Below are 20,771 nucleotides of genomic sequence, written 5' to 3'. Positions count from 1 at the left end.
ATTACTCCTTGTATACTAAATAACTGAACTCAAAGCATTACTCCTTGTATACTAAATAACTGAACTCAAATATTACTCCTTGTATACTAAATAACTGAACTCAAAGCATTACTCCTTGTATACTAAATAACTGAACTCAAAGCATTACTCCTTGTATACTAAATAACTGAACTCAAATATTACTCCTTGTATACTAAATAACTGAACTCAAATATTACTCCTTGTATACTAAATAACTGAACTCAAATATTACTCCTTGTATACTAAATAACTGAACTCAAATATTACTCCTTGTATACTAAATAACTGAACTCAAAGCATTACTCCTTGTATACTAAATAACTGAACTCAAAGCATTACTCCTTGTATACTAAATAACTGAACTCAAATATTACTCCTTGTATACTAAATAACTGAACTCAAAGCATTACTCCTTGTATACTAAATAACTGAACTCAAAGCATTACTCCTTGTATACTAAATAACTGAACTCAAATATTACTCCTTGTATACTAAATAACTGAACTCAAATATTACTCTTTGTATACTAAATAACTGAACTCAAATATTACTCCTTGTATACTAAATAATTGTATAATTCTATATATAGCGGAAAAGGGCCATAACTGGGTAATGTGGGGCCCCGTTGCAGGTTAAGTTTGTGAGTCCGCCTCATTTGAAATCGCATTCTGGGGGGCCCTAGAATCATCACCTTTCTCCCAGGTAGCAATGGCCCTGAAGTGGAATAATTATGACTGCATTACCACCACACTGTAAGAAAAACTCAAAAGAACTCAAAAATCTGCTGAAGCTGGTTGCCTTAAAATTTTAAGTTGGCTCAACTTTTTTTTTTTTTTTTTACATTGCATGTGTGTTTGTTATATCAAATATTCCTAATATGTGCAGTATGCAGAAATGTGGTACCACCACAGAACATTTCTGTAATGAAAATGTAAATGAATCCCAGTGCCTAGATCATATTTCATACCAAATCTGCAAGAAATCAAAATATCAGTAGCATGCATTTAGAAAACAGATGAAGGGTGAATTTCCATTTCATGTTGACTTCAAAGACAAAAAAACAAAAACAATGTTTGACCCATTAAAATGGTTTGCATTCCATTTTTTTAATGACAATTGTACACATCCTGGCTCCGCCACTGGTTTGGTGTTACTGTTATTAATTCTAAATGCATTAAATGTATTTATAAAACTTCCTCATTAAATCCTTACTCGGCATGTGATGACTGGAAACCCACTTCATTTTGGGAATGTCTTGCATCAACAACAAGGATATCTCAAGAGTAGAGCAGACCCAAACTGAGTTAATCTTGGATCAGACAATGTATACTTCTACATATTTACAAATAGTTTGATCCAACGTATCAAAAGGTTTTAGTTTATATAATGTAATATGGAGATGTTTGTATGCATATACTGCTTGATACTTCCAGCAGAAGATCAGAGATGATTATGGGTGTGTCTGTGGTGTGAGAAATTGAGTCTTTTCTCCAGAGCAGCAGTTGTGTGTAGAGTCATGTCTTTATACGGCTTCCTCTCACCACTCTTACTGTTGCACAGGATTTAGCTTACATTTGTGGGAACTGGACTATTTTGGACTTTGTGGATTTAGGTTTCCGGCTGTCTCTTCACGAGTAAGTGCATTAGAATTTTTTTAGTTGACAAAAATAGACATTGTTTACTGCATATACTGTAATTTTACCATACACTCTGAAAAATAAAGGTGCAAAAAGTGGTTTTCATAGTGATGCCATAGAAGAAAGCTCTTGAGTTCCTCAAAGAACCTTTCAGTGAACAGTGGCTAAAATTATAATTTTTTTTGTTAGTGTGAAGAACAATTTAATCATCTAAAGAATCCCTTTTCTACCTAAAGGTTCTTCATAGAACCATCAACGCCAATAAAGGGCCTTTGTTTTTAATAGTGTACATATTATTATAAATTATTCTAATGATAAGGGTGTTAAAAATATATCTTTGTAAAATATATATTTTTCTCATTTTCTTTACATGTCAGTACAGACCCATACTGTTTGTGATCAGTCAGGATTGACTGCTTTGTGTTGTGCTGAAAGATGATTCCCACTCAAACCTCATTGCTTTTGCCTTGGGCAGTAAGTACATTTTACTGCAGATGTCAGATGTGCATTTTTGCTTTGTAGCTGTCCTAAATAGGGCACAATTCCAGTTTGAATTATAAAATCATTGCATTATAAAATGGACATCCGACTAATAAAAAGAGGATAGTTTTGACTGTTTTACAAAAAGTTTTACAGAAATATGAATAATAAAATAGCCTATGTTTGGATTTCACTTGTGTCCAATAATGTGTTGCATTTAATTGTATTAAAAATGTCAATTTTTAACATTTTGGAATAAAATGACTGATTCCTTTGTCTTTCTTTGGTTAATTCCATAACTAGCAATTTATGTATCCTAAATATACCCGTTTTTCATACACTTTTCTTTATAATTTGACAAAACGACAGATTAATTGGAAATGATGCACATACTAAATATTTTGTCCTGAAGTGACACTTAACGTAACTTCACTTAATTAATTAAAAATAACTTAACTTCACATTTTCTTCACACATCACAACATGCTCTTCACTGACAGTGTTGTATACTTAACCAAGTACCAAGTAAAACCTTTTTAAGGACTAAATTGTTGCTTGTAATTGAAATAATGCCACAACTGAGGGAAAGGTTTTGAAATATTAATGTAAGTCATCTTCACACATAGTAAATATTGAAATGTTTATTTATTTGCATGTATATTTCACTCTTCACTGTTTAGGCAATTCATAATATATTCTGGATTTTCACAGTGTCACACTGAAAGAAAAACAAAATCTGAAGAAAATATTTTTTTTCTTCGAGTGCAGGCTTGAAACAAGGGTAAAACAATAATATTTGTACAAGAGAAAGGCATTGAAAACCTGCCTTCAAAGTTAAATGAAACTAAAAATTTTGCAAAGCAGTTTTAATGAGAAGAAGTATAGTTCACCCCAAAATTAATATTTTCTAAAGATTTGATAGATGAATTTGTAACTTCATCAGAACAGATTTGAGGAAATGTATCATTACTTCACTTACTCACCAATACATCCTCTGCAGTGAATGGGTGCCGTCAGAATGAGAGTCTACACACCTGGTTCACAAGTGATCACAATAATCCACAAGTGATCGACACAACTCAGTCCATCAATTAATGTCTTGTTAAGCAAAAAAGCTATGTGACTGTACAAAACAATCCCATCATTAAGGCATTTTAACCTCAAACCATTACTTTGTGCTCTGCAATTAACCCATGAAAGTTGCGCACACACAGCAGTGAACACACACACACAATGAACACACACCTGGAGTAGTTGGGGGTTAGGTGGCTTGCTCAAGGGTCTCAGCTCAGTCGTGGCATTGAGGGTGGAGAGAGCGCTGGATATTCACTCCCCCCACCTACAATCCCTGCCGGACCTGCGGGTTACAAGTCCAACTCTCTATCCATTTGGCCACGACTGCCTAATTGGCAGTCCTGATTGCTATCAGGACTTTCAACCAACCAACAAAAAAAATAAAATAATGTTTTTGGACCAAATCACCAACCCTGCTTTTAATTGATGGACTGGAGTTTCACAATAATTGTGGATTATTGTGAAGTTTTTATCAGCTGTTTGGACTCTGCCGACATTCTGACGGCACCCATTCACTGCAGAGGATCCAATGGTGAGCAAGTTACGTACTGTAATGCTAAATTTCTCCAAATCTTTTTAGATGAAGAAGTAAACTCATCTACGACTTGGCTGGCCTGTAGGTGAGTAAATTGGCAGCAATTTTTATATTTTTAGCAATCTATTCAAGTTTTAATCAAAATCAACCCTTGGGACATAATAGCGCCTGAAACACCCATATATTTAGCTGTCTAATTTGAAAATGGTTCAGATTCCTTATTAATTTACATGTGATCTCTTTGATTTTGTTCGCAGAATTCCCCAACCCAACAATGAATCCTTATTCATCGAATGTTACAAACTGCTCCATCACCGATTTCAAGCGCACCGTCTACCCAATTGCCTATCTATTCATCTTTTCCCTTGGGCTTGTTGGCAACCTCATATCTCTGTTCTTCTTTTCCTCATTGTTCAGAAGAAAAGCATCTTTTTCTCCAGTCAACATCCTCATGCTCAATCTCCTTCTATCTGATCTGATGATGGTATGCTCGCTGCCGTTTCGAGCCGCCTACTATCTCATGGACTACTGGGCCTTCGGAGACGTCACCTGCCGGATCATGTCCTACGTCTTCTACATCAACATGTACGGCAGCATCTACTTCCTGGCGGTTCTGAGCATGGTTCGCTTCGTGGCCATCGTGAAGCCCTTCACATACGTGCGCTGGCAAAGCTCTAGGAGAGCCTGGGTGTTATGCATTGTCATCTGGCTGATCGTGTCTGTGGCGTCCATCCCGCTTCTTAAAGCTGGAACTTATGTGGAGTCTAATCAGACCAAATGCTTGGATCTGAGGCCGTCCCGGGCGGGGACCATTATCATGTTGAATCGAGGGGCTTTGTTTTTAGGCTTCATTATGCCCTTCGTGGTCATCTCGGTGTGTTACATTTTTGCAGCCTTGTATTTGCTAAAACTAAGGAAGACCAGGCAGAATCAAAGATCTCAGTTCAATCACAAGAAGTCCTGCTCTCTCGTCATTATTGTTCTGCTGATTTTTCTCGCGTGCTTTATGCCGTATCATGTCGTCCGAACTCTGTTTTTGGAGACCGAGATGGACATACATAACAATAGTCATGATGTGTCCTGCCATTATATTGAAAGTCTGAGAAAGGCAGCGGTCATCACACACTGTCTGGCCTCGGGAAACAGTTGCCTGGATCCACTGCTTTTCTTCTTCGTTGGGGAAAACTTCATTAACTTTTGGCGACAACATACACCGAGAAGACAGAGTTGTACAATTGAGCAGAATGTGAACGTGTTGGAGAAGATAAACAACAATGATTTAAATAGACGTTTAAGATTAGTATAGAGTGTTTGGGACCTGTTGGGACTTGAAGGGGAAATTCCTGAAAAAGACCATCCTATCTGGTGGATCTCTTGTCCCATCCAGGAAGAACTCGATTAACCTCCAGCAGGAAAGCACTGTTTCCATTCAATGTATTCAAGAGAACAAAACAGATAATTATATTAAATCTTTTGCGCACGCATTTCAGTTTGACTAAAACAACATGATGTTGGCCCACTGGTCCATCTGTGGAGTCAAAGTTACTTGAGTTTTATGTTGTGCATAGAGGAATTTATTTGGTACATGCGTTTCCAGTTTAGTTTATGTGCATGCCTTCTTATCAGATAATAATTATCTGCCTCAATTGGACACATATGTTTATTATATGCATTTTTTTGTAAGGACCTACGTGACAGTAAGTGCTCACATGTGTGTAGTTCAAAAGGATTCTTTTGAAGTACATTAGATAATCTCAAAGCAAGTGTAAAATATCATTTTAAACTTGATTTGAGATTATACAACTGAGCTCACCAAGTTTGCAGTTATTTTTCATGATGTAATGTTGTAAATGATTCAAAGATTTTTACAGAGTATTATACCACTTATTTACCACCTATCTATCTATCTATCTATCTATCTATCTATCTATCTGTCTGTCTATCTATCGCCAGTATTGGCTCTCAGTATTGCCAAAACTGACCTGACTATCTATCTATGGATTTTTTAAAATGAATTATTTCTCATTATTCATTGTTAAATTGTAGATATTTATACATTTACAACTGTTGGAGTTATTCTCTATAATGTTCAAATACAATAAAATAAGACAATTGTATTTTACAGTTTTTCTCCATTGGTTTGGCTCATTTCTTGAAACAGAAATTACATTCTCAAAACTCTAAGATCATTTGGCAAAACACTCTTACAGTTTAGCACAACACTATAGCTCACCTGCAAAAGCTCATATCTCTTCCAAAACTGTTCACTCAGGCTTCAATCTAAATCCCTTTCTCATTTAAACAGTCAGTGTCTCCAAAATGGCAAAGATCCTTCTCAATAGCTTTGGCTCCTTTCTCGACACAGATCGGACGTTCTCATCATTGTTGGTGCTTTTGTCAAAATAAACCTGGATGGTTGATCACAACAACATGGTTCACCTGCAAAAGCTCATATCTCTCCTAAAACAGTTCACTCAGGTGTCAAAACTACATTTCTTTCTAATCTGAATAGTCAGTGCCCCCAAAATGCATCGTCCCTTTGACATTGTGTGAGTACTGCCATACAAAATGTTTATGATGTTTTGTCACTATGGCAGAGGACCAACAATATACAACAGAAAAGAGTAGCCTCCAAGGTTTGACACAGATTGCACTCACAGTACCAAGGAAATTATAACCATTTTTTATTCACACGCAAAGAAAGTTTCATATGTAAAAAGAAAATGTACATTACAGTAATAAATTGTATAAACAAAATCAAAAAACAAGGACTTATTCAGTGGTCGCTGTACTCATTCTCCCGCTCTTGTCCACTGTCTTCACCCTCCTGATTATTTACACGCTGTTGTCCGTCTGGCCACAGATTCTCGTCCACATCACAGCGGATACTTTCTCTTGCGATGCAATGAGGGAAGAAACGGCGTGCATGCCGCAACCATCCCCTGCATTGATCTCCTGTAATGTCGTCACACGCTGCGTCCATAGCATGGAGCAGGGACGGCTGATCCTGAGCATGATGCTCATACACTCTCCACCTCCAAGCAGAGAAAAAATCCTCTATCGGATTGAGGAAAGGAGAGTAAGGTGGTAGGAACTCCATGACCATCCTTGGATGCGTTGCAAACCAGCCCCTAATGAGTGGGTTATGGTGGAAATTGACATTGTCCCACACAATTACATAAATGGGTAGGTGAGGCCCAATGAGACCTCTCTCATTTTCAGGGATAAAATCGGTATAAAGGCGATCCAAGAAGATGAGGAGCTTGTGTGTGTTGTATGGGCCAAGACTGGGGATGTGAGTGGCCACACCATTTTCAGAAATGGCAGCACACATAGTTATATTGCCCCCTCGCTGACCTGGGACATCCACTGTGGCCCGGTGGCCAATAATATTACGGCCACGTCTTCGGCCCTTGGCCAGGTTGAAACCAGCTTCATCCACGAACACCAGGATGTGAGGGGTCTCATGTCCTTCCAATGCCATTATTCTCTAAAATAGAGTAAAGAACATAAAATCAGTCATACAGAAGAGTCATATACTACATAGAGTACATACCTGTTTTCCCTGCGAAAGGTTTGGATGATGGAGGACACTGTAGAGTGAGGCACATTAGGCTGCACTCGACGACCTGCCTCTGCCATTGTGAGGCCATGGTTTATGACATGGTCTATAATTGTGGCCCGAATTTCATTCGGGACAGCACAGTGTCTTCCCGCTCCTCGGCCTCTTCCCCCTATTCCTCCACCACGCATTCTCAGTCCTCCTCTTCTTCTTCTTCCTCCTCTTCCTTGAGGAAGAACTTCCCCTTGTCCGTTTGCTTGGCCTTGTCTATCCATGTTCAGAGATCGGACTGGCGCTGGTCAAGCTCTATATGTCTGTGTTTGGCAGCACACGATCAGGGAAAACACCTGTGTGTGACACTCCCCCTTCGTTAGTCTAGTTTCACCTGACTGTAAATGACTGTCATCAATTTATCAAATATTCAAAGAAATTCATATATGGTATTCATGGTATTATGTTCTTGACCAATTTTGACAATTGAACAGACAGTTGTGCATGCGAGTACTTATACAATGAAATCATGCTGACATGTTTTGGAGAGAATGATCATTAGACTGAGAATCAACTAATCAGTTTAGATCTACAAGATCTATTCATTTGGAAAATGTGCTAAATGTGGGCTAACTGTATAACTGTAGGCTACTTGTACTTAATCATTTGCAAAGATGCACTGAGACAATTGAGACATGTACTAAGGCATTTGCCATTTGATAAAATGAATGAGAAATGCCATTCTGTTGTGAACATTTGCCAAGAGGTTTGGAGGTTTGTCCATGTTATTTTGAGAATGTAATTTCTGTTTCAAGAAATGAGCCAAACCAATGGAGAAAAACTGTAAAGTATTGGAGAAACTGTCTATACATCAAAAATCTTTCTGCATTGCATAGCTTAGGAAAAGCATTGCTGTGAAAAGACATGAAAAGTCATAGCTGGGCCCCGCAAAAACGGTGCAAAACGTTTATTAAGCGGAAACGGTGGCTCGTTGAAGACCTTGTTCTGATGAGGCAAGTGTTGCAACTATGGCAGCTGAGAAGGCCATTCTTTGTATTCTTTTTGAATAATTTTCGGAAATATAATAAATACATTTTTAATACTGCAAAATACGCTCGATGTTACAGTCACTGTCCTTGCCGTCCAGAATAAAAGAGTTCCAACCGAGTGAAGGGGTTTGTGGAAACTGTGGTTCCTAATTATTGTGATCCAATAATAATTCTTGCCTCGCATTTCAGGAAGAAAATAAATTTCAGGTGAAGGATAATCCACTTCTTACCTCCGAGACTGTGTTATGATCTATATGACCTTATTATTTTTATTGTGAGTATTAGGCTTATCATTATTGCTGATCACTGTTGTTGTGCTATGATATTGTAATATGGGGGAAGTCGTGGCCTAATGGTTAGAGAATTGGACTCGTAATCGAAAGGTTGCGGGTTCGAGTCCCCGGCCGGCAGGGATTGTAGGTGGGGGGAGTGAATGTCCAGCGCTCTCTCCACCCTCAATACCACGACTGAGGTGCCCTTGAGCAAGGCACCGAACCCCCAACTGCTCCCCGGGCGCCGCAGCATGGCTGCCCACTGCTCCGGGTGTGTGTTCACGGTGTGTGTGTGTGTGTGTGTGCGCATTTGTTCACTACTCACTGCTGTGAGTGTGCACTTGGATGGGTTAAACATCTCCACAATACAATACAAATATGTATAATATTTTTATGTTACATTAATCAGTGTCTAGCACACCTTCCTGAGGAAAGGATATGGACCAGAATACATTGATATTTAGACAGACTTAAAGAAGTTCCAGATCTACTTGTGCTCTTATTATTTCAGTTATTTTGCCTTTAATTTAAATAAACATGTGCAAACAATATACTTGCTCTTGTAAATTTATTTAGATGTTAATTACATTTACTTACAAATTCATCATCATCATGTTGATATGCTATGTTACTATAAAACTCTGACGACAAACATGTCTTCTAATATCTTCAATTGGTGCGTATACTGAGCTGCAGCGGACATATATACTAATATGCAGTTTTGCTGAAATGTTTGCTGTGAATTACTGAAACATTATTATGAATGATGAAAAAAGTTGTAATTTTTGTGGAATTATATGGAAAGCGTGACACTACCATTCAAAAGTTAGGGGCACACAAGGTTAAAAGAATACACCTTTTGTTGAGCAAGAATGCATTAAAAACAAAACAAAAAACAGCAAATAGGGCGTTTATAATGTTAAAAAATATTTCCATTTCAAATAAATGTTCTTATGAAATTTATTATGGCTTCTATAAAAAATATTAAGCCGCAACACAATAATAAAAAACTATTAATTACTGAGCACCATTAATAATTGATAATGACTGAACAGCAAATAAGCATATCAGAATGATTTATGAAGATTATTTGACACTGAAGCCCGGAGTAATGGCCAATGAAAATTCAGCTTTAACATCACTGGAATAAATTAAATATAGCTATATTAAAATAATATTTCACAATATCACTAACATACTTTTCCAGAAAATTCTAAGACACCTTTTCACCTTGTACCATCTTGACACCTAGAAAAACTTTCCCAAAATATTGGCTGCAGCTCCACCTGCTGGTCGTGCATTTTTTATCATCATTGTATATAGACTCCTTCCGTATTAAAAATAAATACATAATAATTAAATTAAATGAAACGAAAAATAAAAAAAAACTCTTAAAGTGTTTCGGTAAGGCATGTCAGAGCAATAACAACCAAATGCAGCCATACATCACAGTAGTTTCAGGTCAACAGTCTCAGTGAAATATTCAGGGCCTGTCTCAAAACCCACACTTGCATTGACTACTTGTCTACTTACATGACCTATTTCCTGTATTTGGGCATGAAAACTGCAAGTATGTGTAGAACTTTTGATTATACAATGGGACACACGAACAACATGTGTTGTAAAAATGTAAGTAAAGTTCCTATAGAGCTTTATTTACACATTTTAAACATTTTAAAACCACAGGCGTGGGCAATGGGTTAGGGACGAGTTTTCATGACGACGTTGCGCCCTCTGCCGGTAAAGCCCTAAATGTACTTTATTTTTTTTTTAAATAATAATAATAATAATAAACGTCACATTGTCATTTAAACAATCACGATCCGAATGTACAACATAACACAGTGACAATTGCAGCAAATTGCAATTCAATAATTAAAGATATTTAAAGATGTTCCAAATCAGTAGAAACAATAAGATATTATTATTATTATTATTATTTTTTGATGATGATGATTCTACTGATGAGGTTTAGTTTGCTTTCCATTTGTCAGTGTTTTCATTGTGTTTTATCTATTTCTTTATTACTTTATTGTTGTTGTTATTTATCATATTTATAATTTTATAATTTTTTTTACTTTCATTTATTTTATTCATTTTGCTATGTTTGCATTTTTTGTGTGTTTGTCCTCTATTCTAATTTCGAACGTTCAAGGCATGTGTGATACAAACGTGTTCGATTCGAACATCGGAGGGCGCTGTAACGGCAAAAAATAGTAATAATAAACACAAAATAATAAATTATAATAAATAAAAAAACACTATAGACTTGTTTAAAAAAATAATCCAAATTAGAGCAAAACTGCAATGACAAAAAAATACGATTTGAACGTTCTGACGTCTTTATTATTCTTTTTTAAATGATTTTAAAATCACATTTATGATCGTATTATTGTACTTTCATTTATTTTAATCACGTGTTTGTTTATTTTGCTCATTTGCTTTGCCTTTGTGCGCGTGCGCGTGTTTGCTCTTGTTTGTTACACGTGACATCTTCATTGTTTGTACAGTATAATTTATTTCTCTTAAATAATAAGTGACGCTCAGTTACCGTTTGCGCATCCAATGAATAGATGATACCCTAAAATGAAGCTTTTAGGGGCGTTACGTTTACAAACCATAACCTTGTGAGCCCCCCCTGTTCCAAGTAGGGCTCGCTGCATCCTGCGGTGGACATCCAACCCCGCCCACATCCAAGTGTGACGTCACAAACCACGCCCATACAATAAAGTCACGCCCACGTCAACACGTTACGTCAGAAACCACGCCCTATAATATACGTCACCTCTTGTTATTTTCCGCGAAACCCGGAAGTAACGTTTTGTCCAAGCAATTTACAGCCGTTTCTGGGATCTAAATAAAATAATGTTGCCTTTCGTTTTACTAATACATGTTTTCTTATTTATTTAAAGGATGTCTAGGCTAAAATGGCACAACTTAAATGTAATATATTTAATATGTCTAATGTACAGAGCTGCTTTCTCATCACAAGAGCCTGTAAAACACTTAAATTTGATTAAGGTTAAATGATTAAGGTTGATTAAATTAGGCTAATTGTAATAAAAAACCTCTACACCTTACCTTATTCAACCTTATTGTAATGAGATAAATTCTCACTTATTACTATCGATTTTAAACTACCTAAGACACCTTTTAGATTTATAAAATTTAAAAGGGATAATTAGATTTTGTTATTGTAAAAGTCACAACACATTGTTATAATTTATAATCGTCATTTAATTTTCTAAAGTTGTGTTGTTCCACTTATCATCAAGTGTTAACATTTGAATGAAAGGATTGGCAGTTCTCCATACAGTATGCAGTAGGAGACACATACATTTGCTGAACAGAGATTGCTTGCTTTGATAGATTATAACAGGTAACATGACATTGACATTCAGGCCTTGTTCATCAACAAAACTTCATATGAAGTGTGTCCCGGTCCTCCACATATTTAAAGATGAATAAACCGACATCCCTTGATTCATTAGGTATTTTTATATTTATTATTTTATAAAAATAACTAAATACATCTTTTTTTTACAAAATATATGTTCTATAAGAGACATGTTTCAACTATCATAAATGAACAGCTGAATGATCAGATAAACAGTTCTTGAAATGCAGTACACAGACATACATAAACTACACAGAGAGATTCCTTGCCTTGTTAGATTATTCACAGAAACATGGCATGGACTTTCAAGCCTTGTTCAGCAACACAGTTTGATATGAATGTGTCCAGCTCCTGCAGATGCTCAAACAATCAGAATATTGTATTGTACAGATGTGCTGTATACAAATTATGCAAGGGAATGTGGATAGATGTATGATATATTAAATCAAAAACATATGTATAATAAATATAAGTATGGATAATTTGGTATTGCACATGTTTTATTGCACAGTGGGGAGAACATTTAACTGTTTGTGAGGTAGATTGTCTGAGGGAAGAAACTGTTTCTGTGTCTGGTCGTTCTGGTGCTCAGAGCTCTGTAGCGTCGACCAGACGGTAACAGTTCAAAGAGGGAGTGTGCTGGATGTGAGGGGTCCAGAGTGATTTTACCAGCCCTTTTGCTCACTCTGGATGAGTACAGTTCTTGGAGAGTGTGAATGTGAATGTCCCACTGCAGGTCCTGAGAGATGAATAAAAAGACATCTCTTGCTTCATCTGATTCGACCCCAGGTAGTCTTTGATGGCATTTTGTTGATTTTTACCATCCATCTGGAGTAAAGCAGGCCCTTTCACCTCCCCACAGAATAACTCACGGTGACTCTGTATCCAGCACAACACTGGGCCAATGTCTCTTACAAACTTACTTACTTTACTTTACTTACTTTTGTCATTTAGCAGACGCTTTTGTCCAAAGCGACTTACAAATAAGAAAAAGTAACTAAAACTAAAAAGTTACAACTCTATAAATACTATCTACCCACATATTTAAGAAAATAAAGAAATTAAATAAAATTAACACATGCATATAACAACAACATTTCAATAATAAACATATCAATGAAAAAATTAAATAAAAAGCTACTACTATCCCTTGCCGGTGTCCCTGCCCGGTGGAGTCGCACGGTAGAGTCGATGGTCTTTACACTCTTTACTTCCAGATAACTATAAACTTCCACTTTATGTCCTCTTGGCACTCCTGTTAAAAATACAGAATACGTTTGTGTTGGTCCACTAAATATTTGTCATACTAAATAGTATTTACCTCATCATTTTGCATACAAGAATATTTATAATTTTAAACCACAAAAATCAATCACTACAGTATCTAGAGAAATGCTCCCACCGTTCCTCCAGACCTTTCTTTACTGGTGAAACTGCAGCAGGAACACCTCATCCCGGCAGAACTGCTCTGCATCAGGCTAGGAACAAAAATGTGTAGAATGCTGTAAAACATGACAAAGATTGACAATCATTATGTGATCTTTCCATTCATATAGAATAATACAAAGATAATATGTCACAAACACAGAGTTATCCTGCAATTCATAGTGAAATGATGTGGTTGCTCAACCAAGTTACTGTGATCAGTGTATATCATTAAAATATCATATGTGTTTGTGTGTGTGTGTGTAGGGTGGTAAGTACATATCTGTGAGTGGGTGAGATGAGTGTTATAAAAAAATTGCACATTAACTCAACATTCATTATATGTTGTAAGAATCAGTGCACTAATAAATATATAGTGCACTGTTTTTTGTGACATAAAATGAACTCTAACTGAATGTGCAATTTTTTAATAACAGCTAAATAACACTCTTACCTACTCATATACACACTCTATCCCTCTCACATATGTATTCATCTCTCCCCACACACATGATATTTTAATGACACTGATCACGGTACCCTTCCACAGTATCTTGGTTGAGGAACCACATCATTTCACTTCTTGCTGGATAACACACACACACACACACACACACACAAACAAACACGCATGCATACATACATATATATATATATATATATATGTTAGTGATATCTAAGTAATAACGTGCCTGTGTACAGTTCAAAACACATAAGCATGCTGAACTGTTGTTTACATATGCACACAAACATTCAAGTTGTCAACGTTTTAAGTCTTCCTAAAGACAAAATATGTTTTTATTTTACTTACCAACACAGCAAACTTCTTTTGCTTCGGTTTGCAAACAATTAGGCTTATCTTCTTGTCGATGCTTTTTCCTGGTGCAAAATAATAGGTATGTGACGTATTTGGACACAGGCGTGGCTTGTGACGTCACGCTTGGATGTGGGCGGGGTTGGATGTCCACCGCAGGCTGCAGCGAGACGCTCTTCGGAGCTATCACTACATGTGTGGAGGGCCTACACGACTTGTAGCGCCATCTGTCGGTACCAATGAGGAACACCGAAACATCCCACAAATAAGACATTTCCAGGTAGTCGGATGTTCGAACATTTGAATTTCTAATACTATGTAAAATAATTTGAATATTTAGACCTGTAACAGGATATTGTAGTTAATATAAATCGCCTTTCGTACAGTTTTTGCTTCGATTGCACCATTGTCCCTGTCAACAACACGTATGAAAAACAAATGCTGCACAACTAAAGACAGAAAAGTGGAGAGGAATGAAAGTTGAGGCGGCTGTGATGCGCATGCGCGGTGACGTGTGTGTGTGTGTACATTCTTGAGCGGAAAATGATGGCGATTATCCAGACGCTTGAAGAGCCTACGCTCGCTATGGATGGAGGTGGCCGTGAAAACTAACAACACTCGCGGGGAAAAGTTGTTTGCTTTGGACAATCGTGACCTGTCTCGGCCCCCGGACGTTTTCAGACGTAGAAAAAAGCGAGTGGATAAGGGTTGAGACTGTAAACTGGTGTAATATTCAAGTGTGAAAGAGCCACGTAGCTTATAGAGATCCAGATCTCACACACACACACTGGCCTAGTGCTTTTAAAGCCTCCACACACATACACATCAACCCGAAGAAGAGAAGTGAACGAGAAAATAAGATATTAAAAGCGGAACGAGCTGTTGGTGAGTCGATACACGTTTGCAAATTATTTCAATTTACTAAATATGCTTTTGTTCTGCATACGTTGGTGAATGTGTGTTTATTTACTCTCTGCATGTTAGCTGCTCTTTTTAGCCAATTTCAGTGTGCAATGATAGTAGTGTGCATAATCAGTATATGGTTTAAAAGAAATAGAGTAGGGCCTGGAGTGCACACGTCAACGTCATTTGATCACAGAGCTGCAGATTAAATACTGCTGTAGTCACTATACTCACTCTGGCTGCGTCTCAAAATCGACTGAGCTTCCTAGCTAGGCTGCATTTTTTGGGCATAGTCGCGTTCTAAATAATAATAATAATAAAAAATTGATTCCGGTGTTTAGATGCATGTATTATATCTGATAATGTTCAATGCGAACGTTCAACAGCTTGATGTACATAAGTGTTCGATTCGAACATTGGAGGGCGCCTGTGATGGCAAAAGCATTATGTGTAAATGTTCATTTAACACTTGTGATGTCCAAAATGTTCGAAAGTTCAAAGGCTTTTGGAATGAAAGAAATGTGCGATTTGAATGTTGGAATGTTTCTTTGATCTGCATATCTATATGCAGACACATGCCCACACATTCCAAATCAAATCAGCTTATACAGGTACATCTCAAAAAATTAGAATATCGTGAAAAAGGTCAATATTTTTTGTCCCATATGTTATATAGATTCATTACACATAGAGTGAAATATTTCAAGCCTTTATTTCTTGAAATTTTGATGATTATGGCTTACAGATAATGAAAACTCAAAATTCAGTGTCTCAGAAAATTTGAAAAATCAATGAAAAAAAAAGGATATTTTAAACAGAATTGTCAGGCTTCTGAAAAGTATGCTCATTTCTATGCACTCAATACTTGGCTGGGCCTCCTTTTGCATGAATTACTGCATCAATTCGGCGTGGCATGGAGGTGATCAGTTTGTGGCACTGCTGAGGTGTAATGGAAGCCCAGGTTGCTTTGATAGCGGCCTTCAGGTCATCTGCATTCTGGTCATCTGCATCAGGTTCAGGTCAGGCGAATTTGCTGGCCAATCAAGCACAGTAACACCATGTTCATTGAACCAGCTTTTGGTAACTTTGGCAGTGTGGGCAGGTGCCAAGTCCTGCTGGAAAATGAAATCAGCATCTCCATAAAGCTTGTCAGCAGAAGGAAGCATGAAGTGCTCTAAAATTTCCTGGTAGATGCAATGCGTTGACTGTGGACTTCAGAAAACACAGTGGACCAACACCAGCAGATGACATGGCAGCCCAAATCATCACTGACTGTGGAAACTTCACAATGGACTTCAAGCAACATGGATTCTGTGACTGTCCACTCTTCCTCCAGACTCTGGGACCTTGATTTCCAAATGAAATGCAAAATTTACTTTCATCTGAAAAGAGGACTTTGGACCACTGAGCAACAGTCCAGATCTTTTTCTCCACAGCCCAGGTAAGACGCTTCTGACGTTGTCTCTGGTTCAGAAGTGGCTTGGTAGCCCTTTTCCTGAAGACGTCTGAGCTGGTGACTCTTGATGCACTGACTCCAGCTTCAGTCCACTCCTTGTGAAGCTCTCCCAAGTGTTTGAATCAGCTTTGCTTGACAGTATTCTCAAGCTTGCGGTCATCCCTGTTTCTTGTGCATCTTTTTCCTACCCAAATTCTTCCTTCCAGTCAACTTTGCATTTAATATGCTTTGATGCAGCACTCTGTAAACAGACACACCTTTCAGTAATGACCCTCTGTGACTTACCCCTCTTTGTGGAGGGCGTCAATGTTCGTCTTCTGGATCATTGCCAAGTCAGCAGTCTTCCCCATTATTGTGGTTCCAAAGAACAAGAGATACCATATTTATACTGTAGGGATGGTCATTAATTGAAACTCAAATGTAAATATTCTAATAATTTAAGATACTGATTTTTGATTTTAAAGAGCTGTAAACTCTAATCATCATCAAAAAAAAACTTTTGAAATGTTTTACATTTAATTAATCTAAAATCTATGAAAATTTAACTTTTTGAAATAAGTTACAAGAAAAAATGAACTTGTACCTGTATTTGTAAAATACCACAGCTTGTTACAAAGATATATTGTGTTATGATCAGAAAGCTTATCAACACTTTTAAAGCAACTACACTTTTAACAAAATGTTAGTGAATCAATCATTTTTTTTCTTGTAGTAGCTTTATAAAATAAGCTACGTTCCAGACAACTCGGCTCAGAACTTTTTCCCCACCTCTCACTTGAAAATAACGCTGCTCCAAGTTCCGTTGGAACTGCATAGCATTATATTTGACATTTAGACAGTTTATACGTTTTTGATAACGAACAGTGTTGGGGAAAGTTACTTTTAAAAGTAATGCATTATAATATTTGCGTTACTCTATAAAAAAGTAACTAACTGCATTACTTAGTTACTGTTTATGGAAAGTAATACAATACGTTACTTTTGCGTTACTTTTTGTCACCTGGGCTGGGCTCCCTTATTTATTTTTATTAACAGAAAACCCAAAAGTTATATTTTTGTCAACTGTAAAGGCCCTTTCACAAAAAGAGTGAAATTAATAAGCCTCACGCTGAAGAAAATGCCTCTGCCTACTCCCAAATTTCTCTCAACACGGGGACAGGAAAGGTATCAGTGAATAAACAGGAAAACAAAGTAACTTGCGTTACTTATTTGAAAAAGTAACTCAGATATTTTCTTGTTTATTTAAAAGTAATGCGTTACTTTACTAGCTACTTGAAAAAAGTAATCTGATCATATAACTCGCGTTACTTGTAAAAAAATATGCTTAGTCCAGCTTCGTTCCCACATTTTTTAAAATATAATTTTTTCGGTTCCTTTAGATTCACTTATACTGTTAATAAAGGTATTTGTGCAACAACAACAAAAAATAAGTTAGCCTATGTATTCTCAAAAATAAATGGGTTTCCACTCTCATTCTGACCCACTGTCTGAAATGTTCCATTTCCACTGCTAGGATTCACGAACCTTACTTCAACCTTGATTCATTAAATTGCTTCGGAAGCAAGTATCAGCACCACCTTCCTATTGGACATGAGCAATTTGCAGTCAAATGCTACGTACAAACATATAGTCCTCTGACGTAATCTGGAACACCACTAAAATAAACCATCCACTTGTTCCCAACACTGGGATCTGACACAAAAGATGTGTTTAAACTAGGGGTGGGAGAAAAAAATAGATTCATCACGATGCATCACGATTCTCTCTTCAACAATTCTGAATGGATTCTGAGCTTGTTTTTTTCCCCTGCATATGGCACGTGCGCGCGCTAGAGACGCGGCGGGCTTTATCGCATAGAATTTGCGCTGTGAGACAGGTGCACATTGCTTGACACTAATCAAGTTTCCATCCAGATTTTGCGCTGTTTTGTTATTGACAAAGAGATATGCGTTAAAAAAAACTTTGCGAAATTTGCTGTCTAGAGCCTGTTTCCATCCAACTGGCCTTTTACCGATAAAATGGTGTGCGTCATGACGTCATCCCTAAAAAAAACAAATTGTCGCATAAGTTTTGGTGTATCGCAAAAAAATGTTGCCCTTGAGCTGTTTCCATACATAATTTATCCTATTGCGTAAATTATAGGCTAGGCTAGCTGTTCTTCATACATTTGAAACAAACAAAAAAAGCCTATATTAAATTGTATAGGCCTACATAAAATAATTTTTATTAAGTGTCATGATTTTTTATTATTTTTTGTACTTTGTTATAGACTAGATAGATAGGCCACTGTTGATAATCAAGCAATGATCATAAACAGTTGCAGTTGTATTATTATAATTTTTCTGATTAACGTTTATAGGAAATATGAATGTTCATTCCGGTTATTTTATTTCTCCTAATCGAATCTCGTTAAGCCATATTAACCGTTAACCTACAAGATTGTTAAATTACAATTATATTCAGTTTAAATTGATAGGTGGCTTGACCCATTACAAATACCTAAATTTGTTTTCCAGGGATTCATTTTATACACGCAAAAAGCAGCATAAACAACATGAAGGTGAGGATTCACGCACCTGCAGCGCTTCTGCTAACGGAGAAAGTTATTATATATCAAATAAACAGGCCCATATGCAAAATATATTTTTCTAAATAATTAATGAATTAACAAAACGAAAGGAAAAAAAACTGCAACAATTAGCAGCCTATATGCAGAATTCCGGTTCATTTTTGTGATGCACTCTTGAGAAAGCGGCAGTTTTCCCTTATTTCACAAACGTTTTGTTTATTATTGTGAATGTACACAAATAAAATATTTTGAATAATGTCTTACCCTTATATGACCACAAATTAAGGAGGCTAGTGCAAGTTGTTTCCAGGGGGGGAAAACACAAGCGATCGCGCCGGCGCCTCGCGCACAGTTAAGCATAGCCTACTGACTCGACAACTCAGCCTGTTAAAGGATTAGTTCACTTTTAAAAAAAACTTTTGCTGATAATTTACTCACCCCCATGTCATCCAAGATGTCCATGTCTTTCTTTCTTCAGTCGAAAAGAAATTAAGGTTTTTGCTGAAAACATTTCTCCATATAATGGACTTCATTGGGACCCAAACGGTTCAAGGTCCAAATGACAGTTTCAGTGCGGCTTTAAACGATACCAGACGATGAATAAGGGTCTTATCTAGCAAAACGATCGGTCATTTCAAAAATAAATAAAAAAGTTAGTTTTATAAGCACAAATGCTCGCCTTGCTCTGTTCTGTGATGCGCGTTCATGACGTCACGTAATACGCAATTACGTGGAAAAGGTCACGGTTGACTTAGGCGGAAGTACCGAGTCAGTGTTTACAAATCAGAATCAGAATCAGAATGAGCTTTATTGGCCAAGTATGTTTACACATACAAGGAATTTGTTGTAGTGACAGAAGCTCCACAGTGCAACAGAAGGACAGTAACAGGACAGGACACAGGTAATGAAACAAAATAACAGGAAATAGCCAATAACCAATGTACAAAGCAGCAAAAAAAATAAAAAATATATAATATATAATATAGGCGACTATGTATGTACAGGTGAAGTATGTGCAAATTAGAAATGAGAAAATAAAATAAAATAAGTGAGTGTGGTGAATGGATAATGTATTAGTTGTGTGTTCTACGTTTATTTATTGAGTGTTCATGAGATGTATTGACTGAGGGAAGAAACTGTTCCTGTGTCTGGTCGTTCTGGTGCTCAGAGCTCTGTAGCGTCGACCAGATGGTAACAGTTCAAAGAGGTTGTGTGCTGGATGTGAGGGGTCCAGAGTGATTTTACCAGCCCTTTTGCTCACTCTGGATAAGTACAGTTCTTGGAGAGTGGGGAGGGTTGTACCAATGATTCGCTCAGCAGTCCGGACTACCCTCCGTAGTCTTCTGAGGTCAGATTTGGTAGCTGAGCTGAACCAGACAGTTATTGAGGTGCAGAGGATGGATTCAATGATGGCAGAGTAGAACTGTTTCAGTAAGTCCTGTGGCAGGTTGAACTTCCTCAGCTGGCGAAGAAAGTACAGCCTCTGCTGGGCCTTCCTGACAATGGAGTCAATGTGAATATCCCACTTTAGGTCCTGAGAGATGGTGGTGCCCAGGAATCTGAATGACTCCACTGCAGTCACTGTG

The 20,771-nt window shown here is 37.1% G+C and overlaps 2 protein-coding genes and 1 long non-coding RNA gene across 8 annotated transcripts in view; 2 read left to right on the top strand and 1 right to left on the bottom strand.

Moving 5' to 3' along the window:
• Positions 1-1,500: 1,500 nt before the first annotated feature.
• Positions 1,501-9,164, top strand: LOC306854000 (cysteinyl leukotriene receptor 2-like). Of its 4 annotated transcripts, XM_079391772.1 has the most exons (4): positions 1,514-1,655; positions 2,036-2,132; positions 3,793-3,832; positions 4,005-5,868. In XM_079391772.1, exon 4 carries the CDS (start codon positions 4,022-4,024, stop codon positions 5,051-5,053), a length of 1,032 nt encoding a protein of 343 aa, XP_079247898.1. In that variant the 5' UTR covers positions 1,514-1,655; positions 2,036-2,132; positions 3,793-3,832; positions 4,005-4,021; the 3' UTR covers positions 5,054-5,868. The 4 variants fall into 4 exon arrangements, with proteins under 4 accessions (XP_079247897.1, XP_079247899.1, XP_079247898.1 ...); XM_079391773.1 differs by lacking the exon at positions 2,036-2,132 and having other exon boundaries at positions 1,503-1,655; XM_079391770.1 differs by lacking the exon at positions 3,793-3,832 and having other exon boundaries at positions 4,005-9,110.
• A 2,942-nt stretch (positions 9,165-12,106) lies between these two features.
• On the bottom strand, positions 12,107-14,350 carry LOC306854176. Its single transcript, XR_013782805.1, has 3 exons — positions 14,255-14,350; positions 13,421-13,520; positions 12,107-13,273 (listed from the first exon to the last, which is right to left on the bottom strand). It is a non-coding gene; the product is annotated as an uncharacterized lncRNA (long non-coding RNA).
• Positions 14,351-14,498: 148 nt separating this feature from the next.
• LOC306853786 (fibronectin type-III domain-containing protein 3a-like) overlaps positions 14,499-20,771 on the top strand; it is an 88,083-nt gene continuing 81,810 nt past the window's right edge. For all 3 annotated transcript variants that reach the window (XM_079391438.1, XM_079391436.1, XM_079391434.1), the window contains exon 1: positions 14,499-15,142. The gene's annotated coding sequence lies outside the window, so the exon portion shown is untranslated. The remainder of the gene's footprint in view (positions 15,143-20,771) is intronic.

Source organism: Barbus barbus (assembly GCF_936440315.1).
Source record: "Barbus barbus genome assembly, chromosome: 34".
NCBI classification, from domain to species: domain Eukaryota; kingdom Metazoa; phylum Chordata; class Actinopteri; order Cypriniformes; family Cyprinidae; genus Barbus; species Barbus barbus.
This window is presented reverse-complemented; position numbering and strand designations above follow the sequence as displayed.

What these genes read in the sequence shown, in the direction of transcription:
- LOC306854000 (XM_079391771.1), top strand. Translation starts at nt 4,022, where the DNA reads ATGAATCCTTATTCATCGAATGTTACAAACTGCTCCATCACCGATTTC.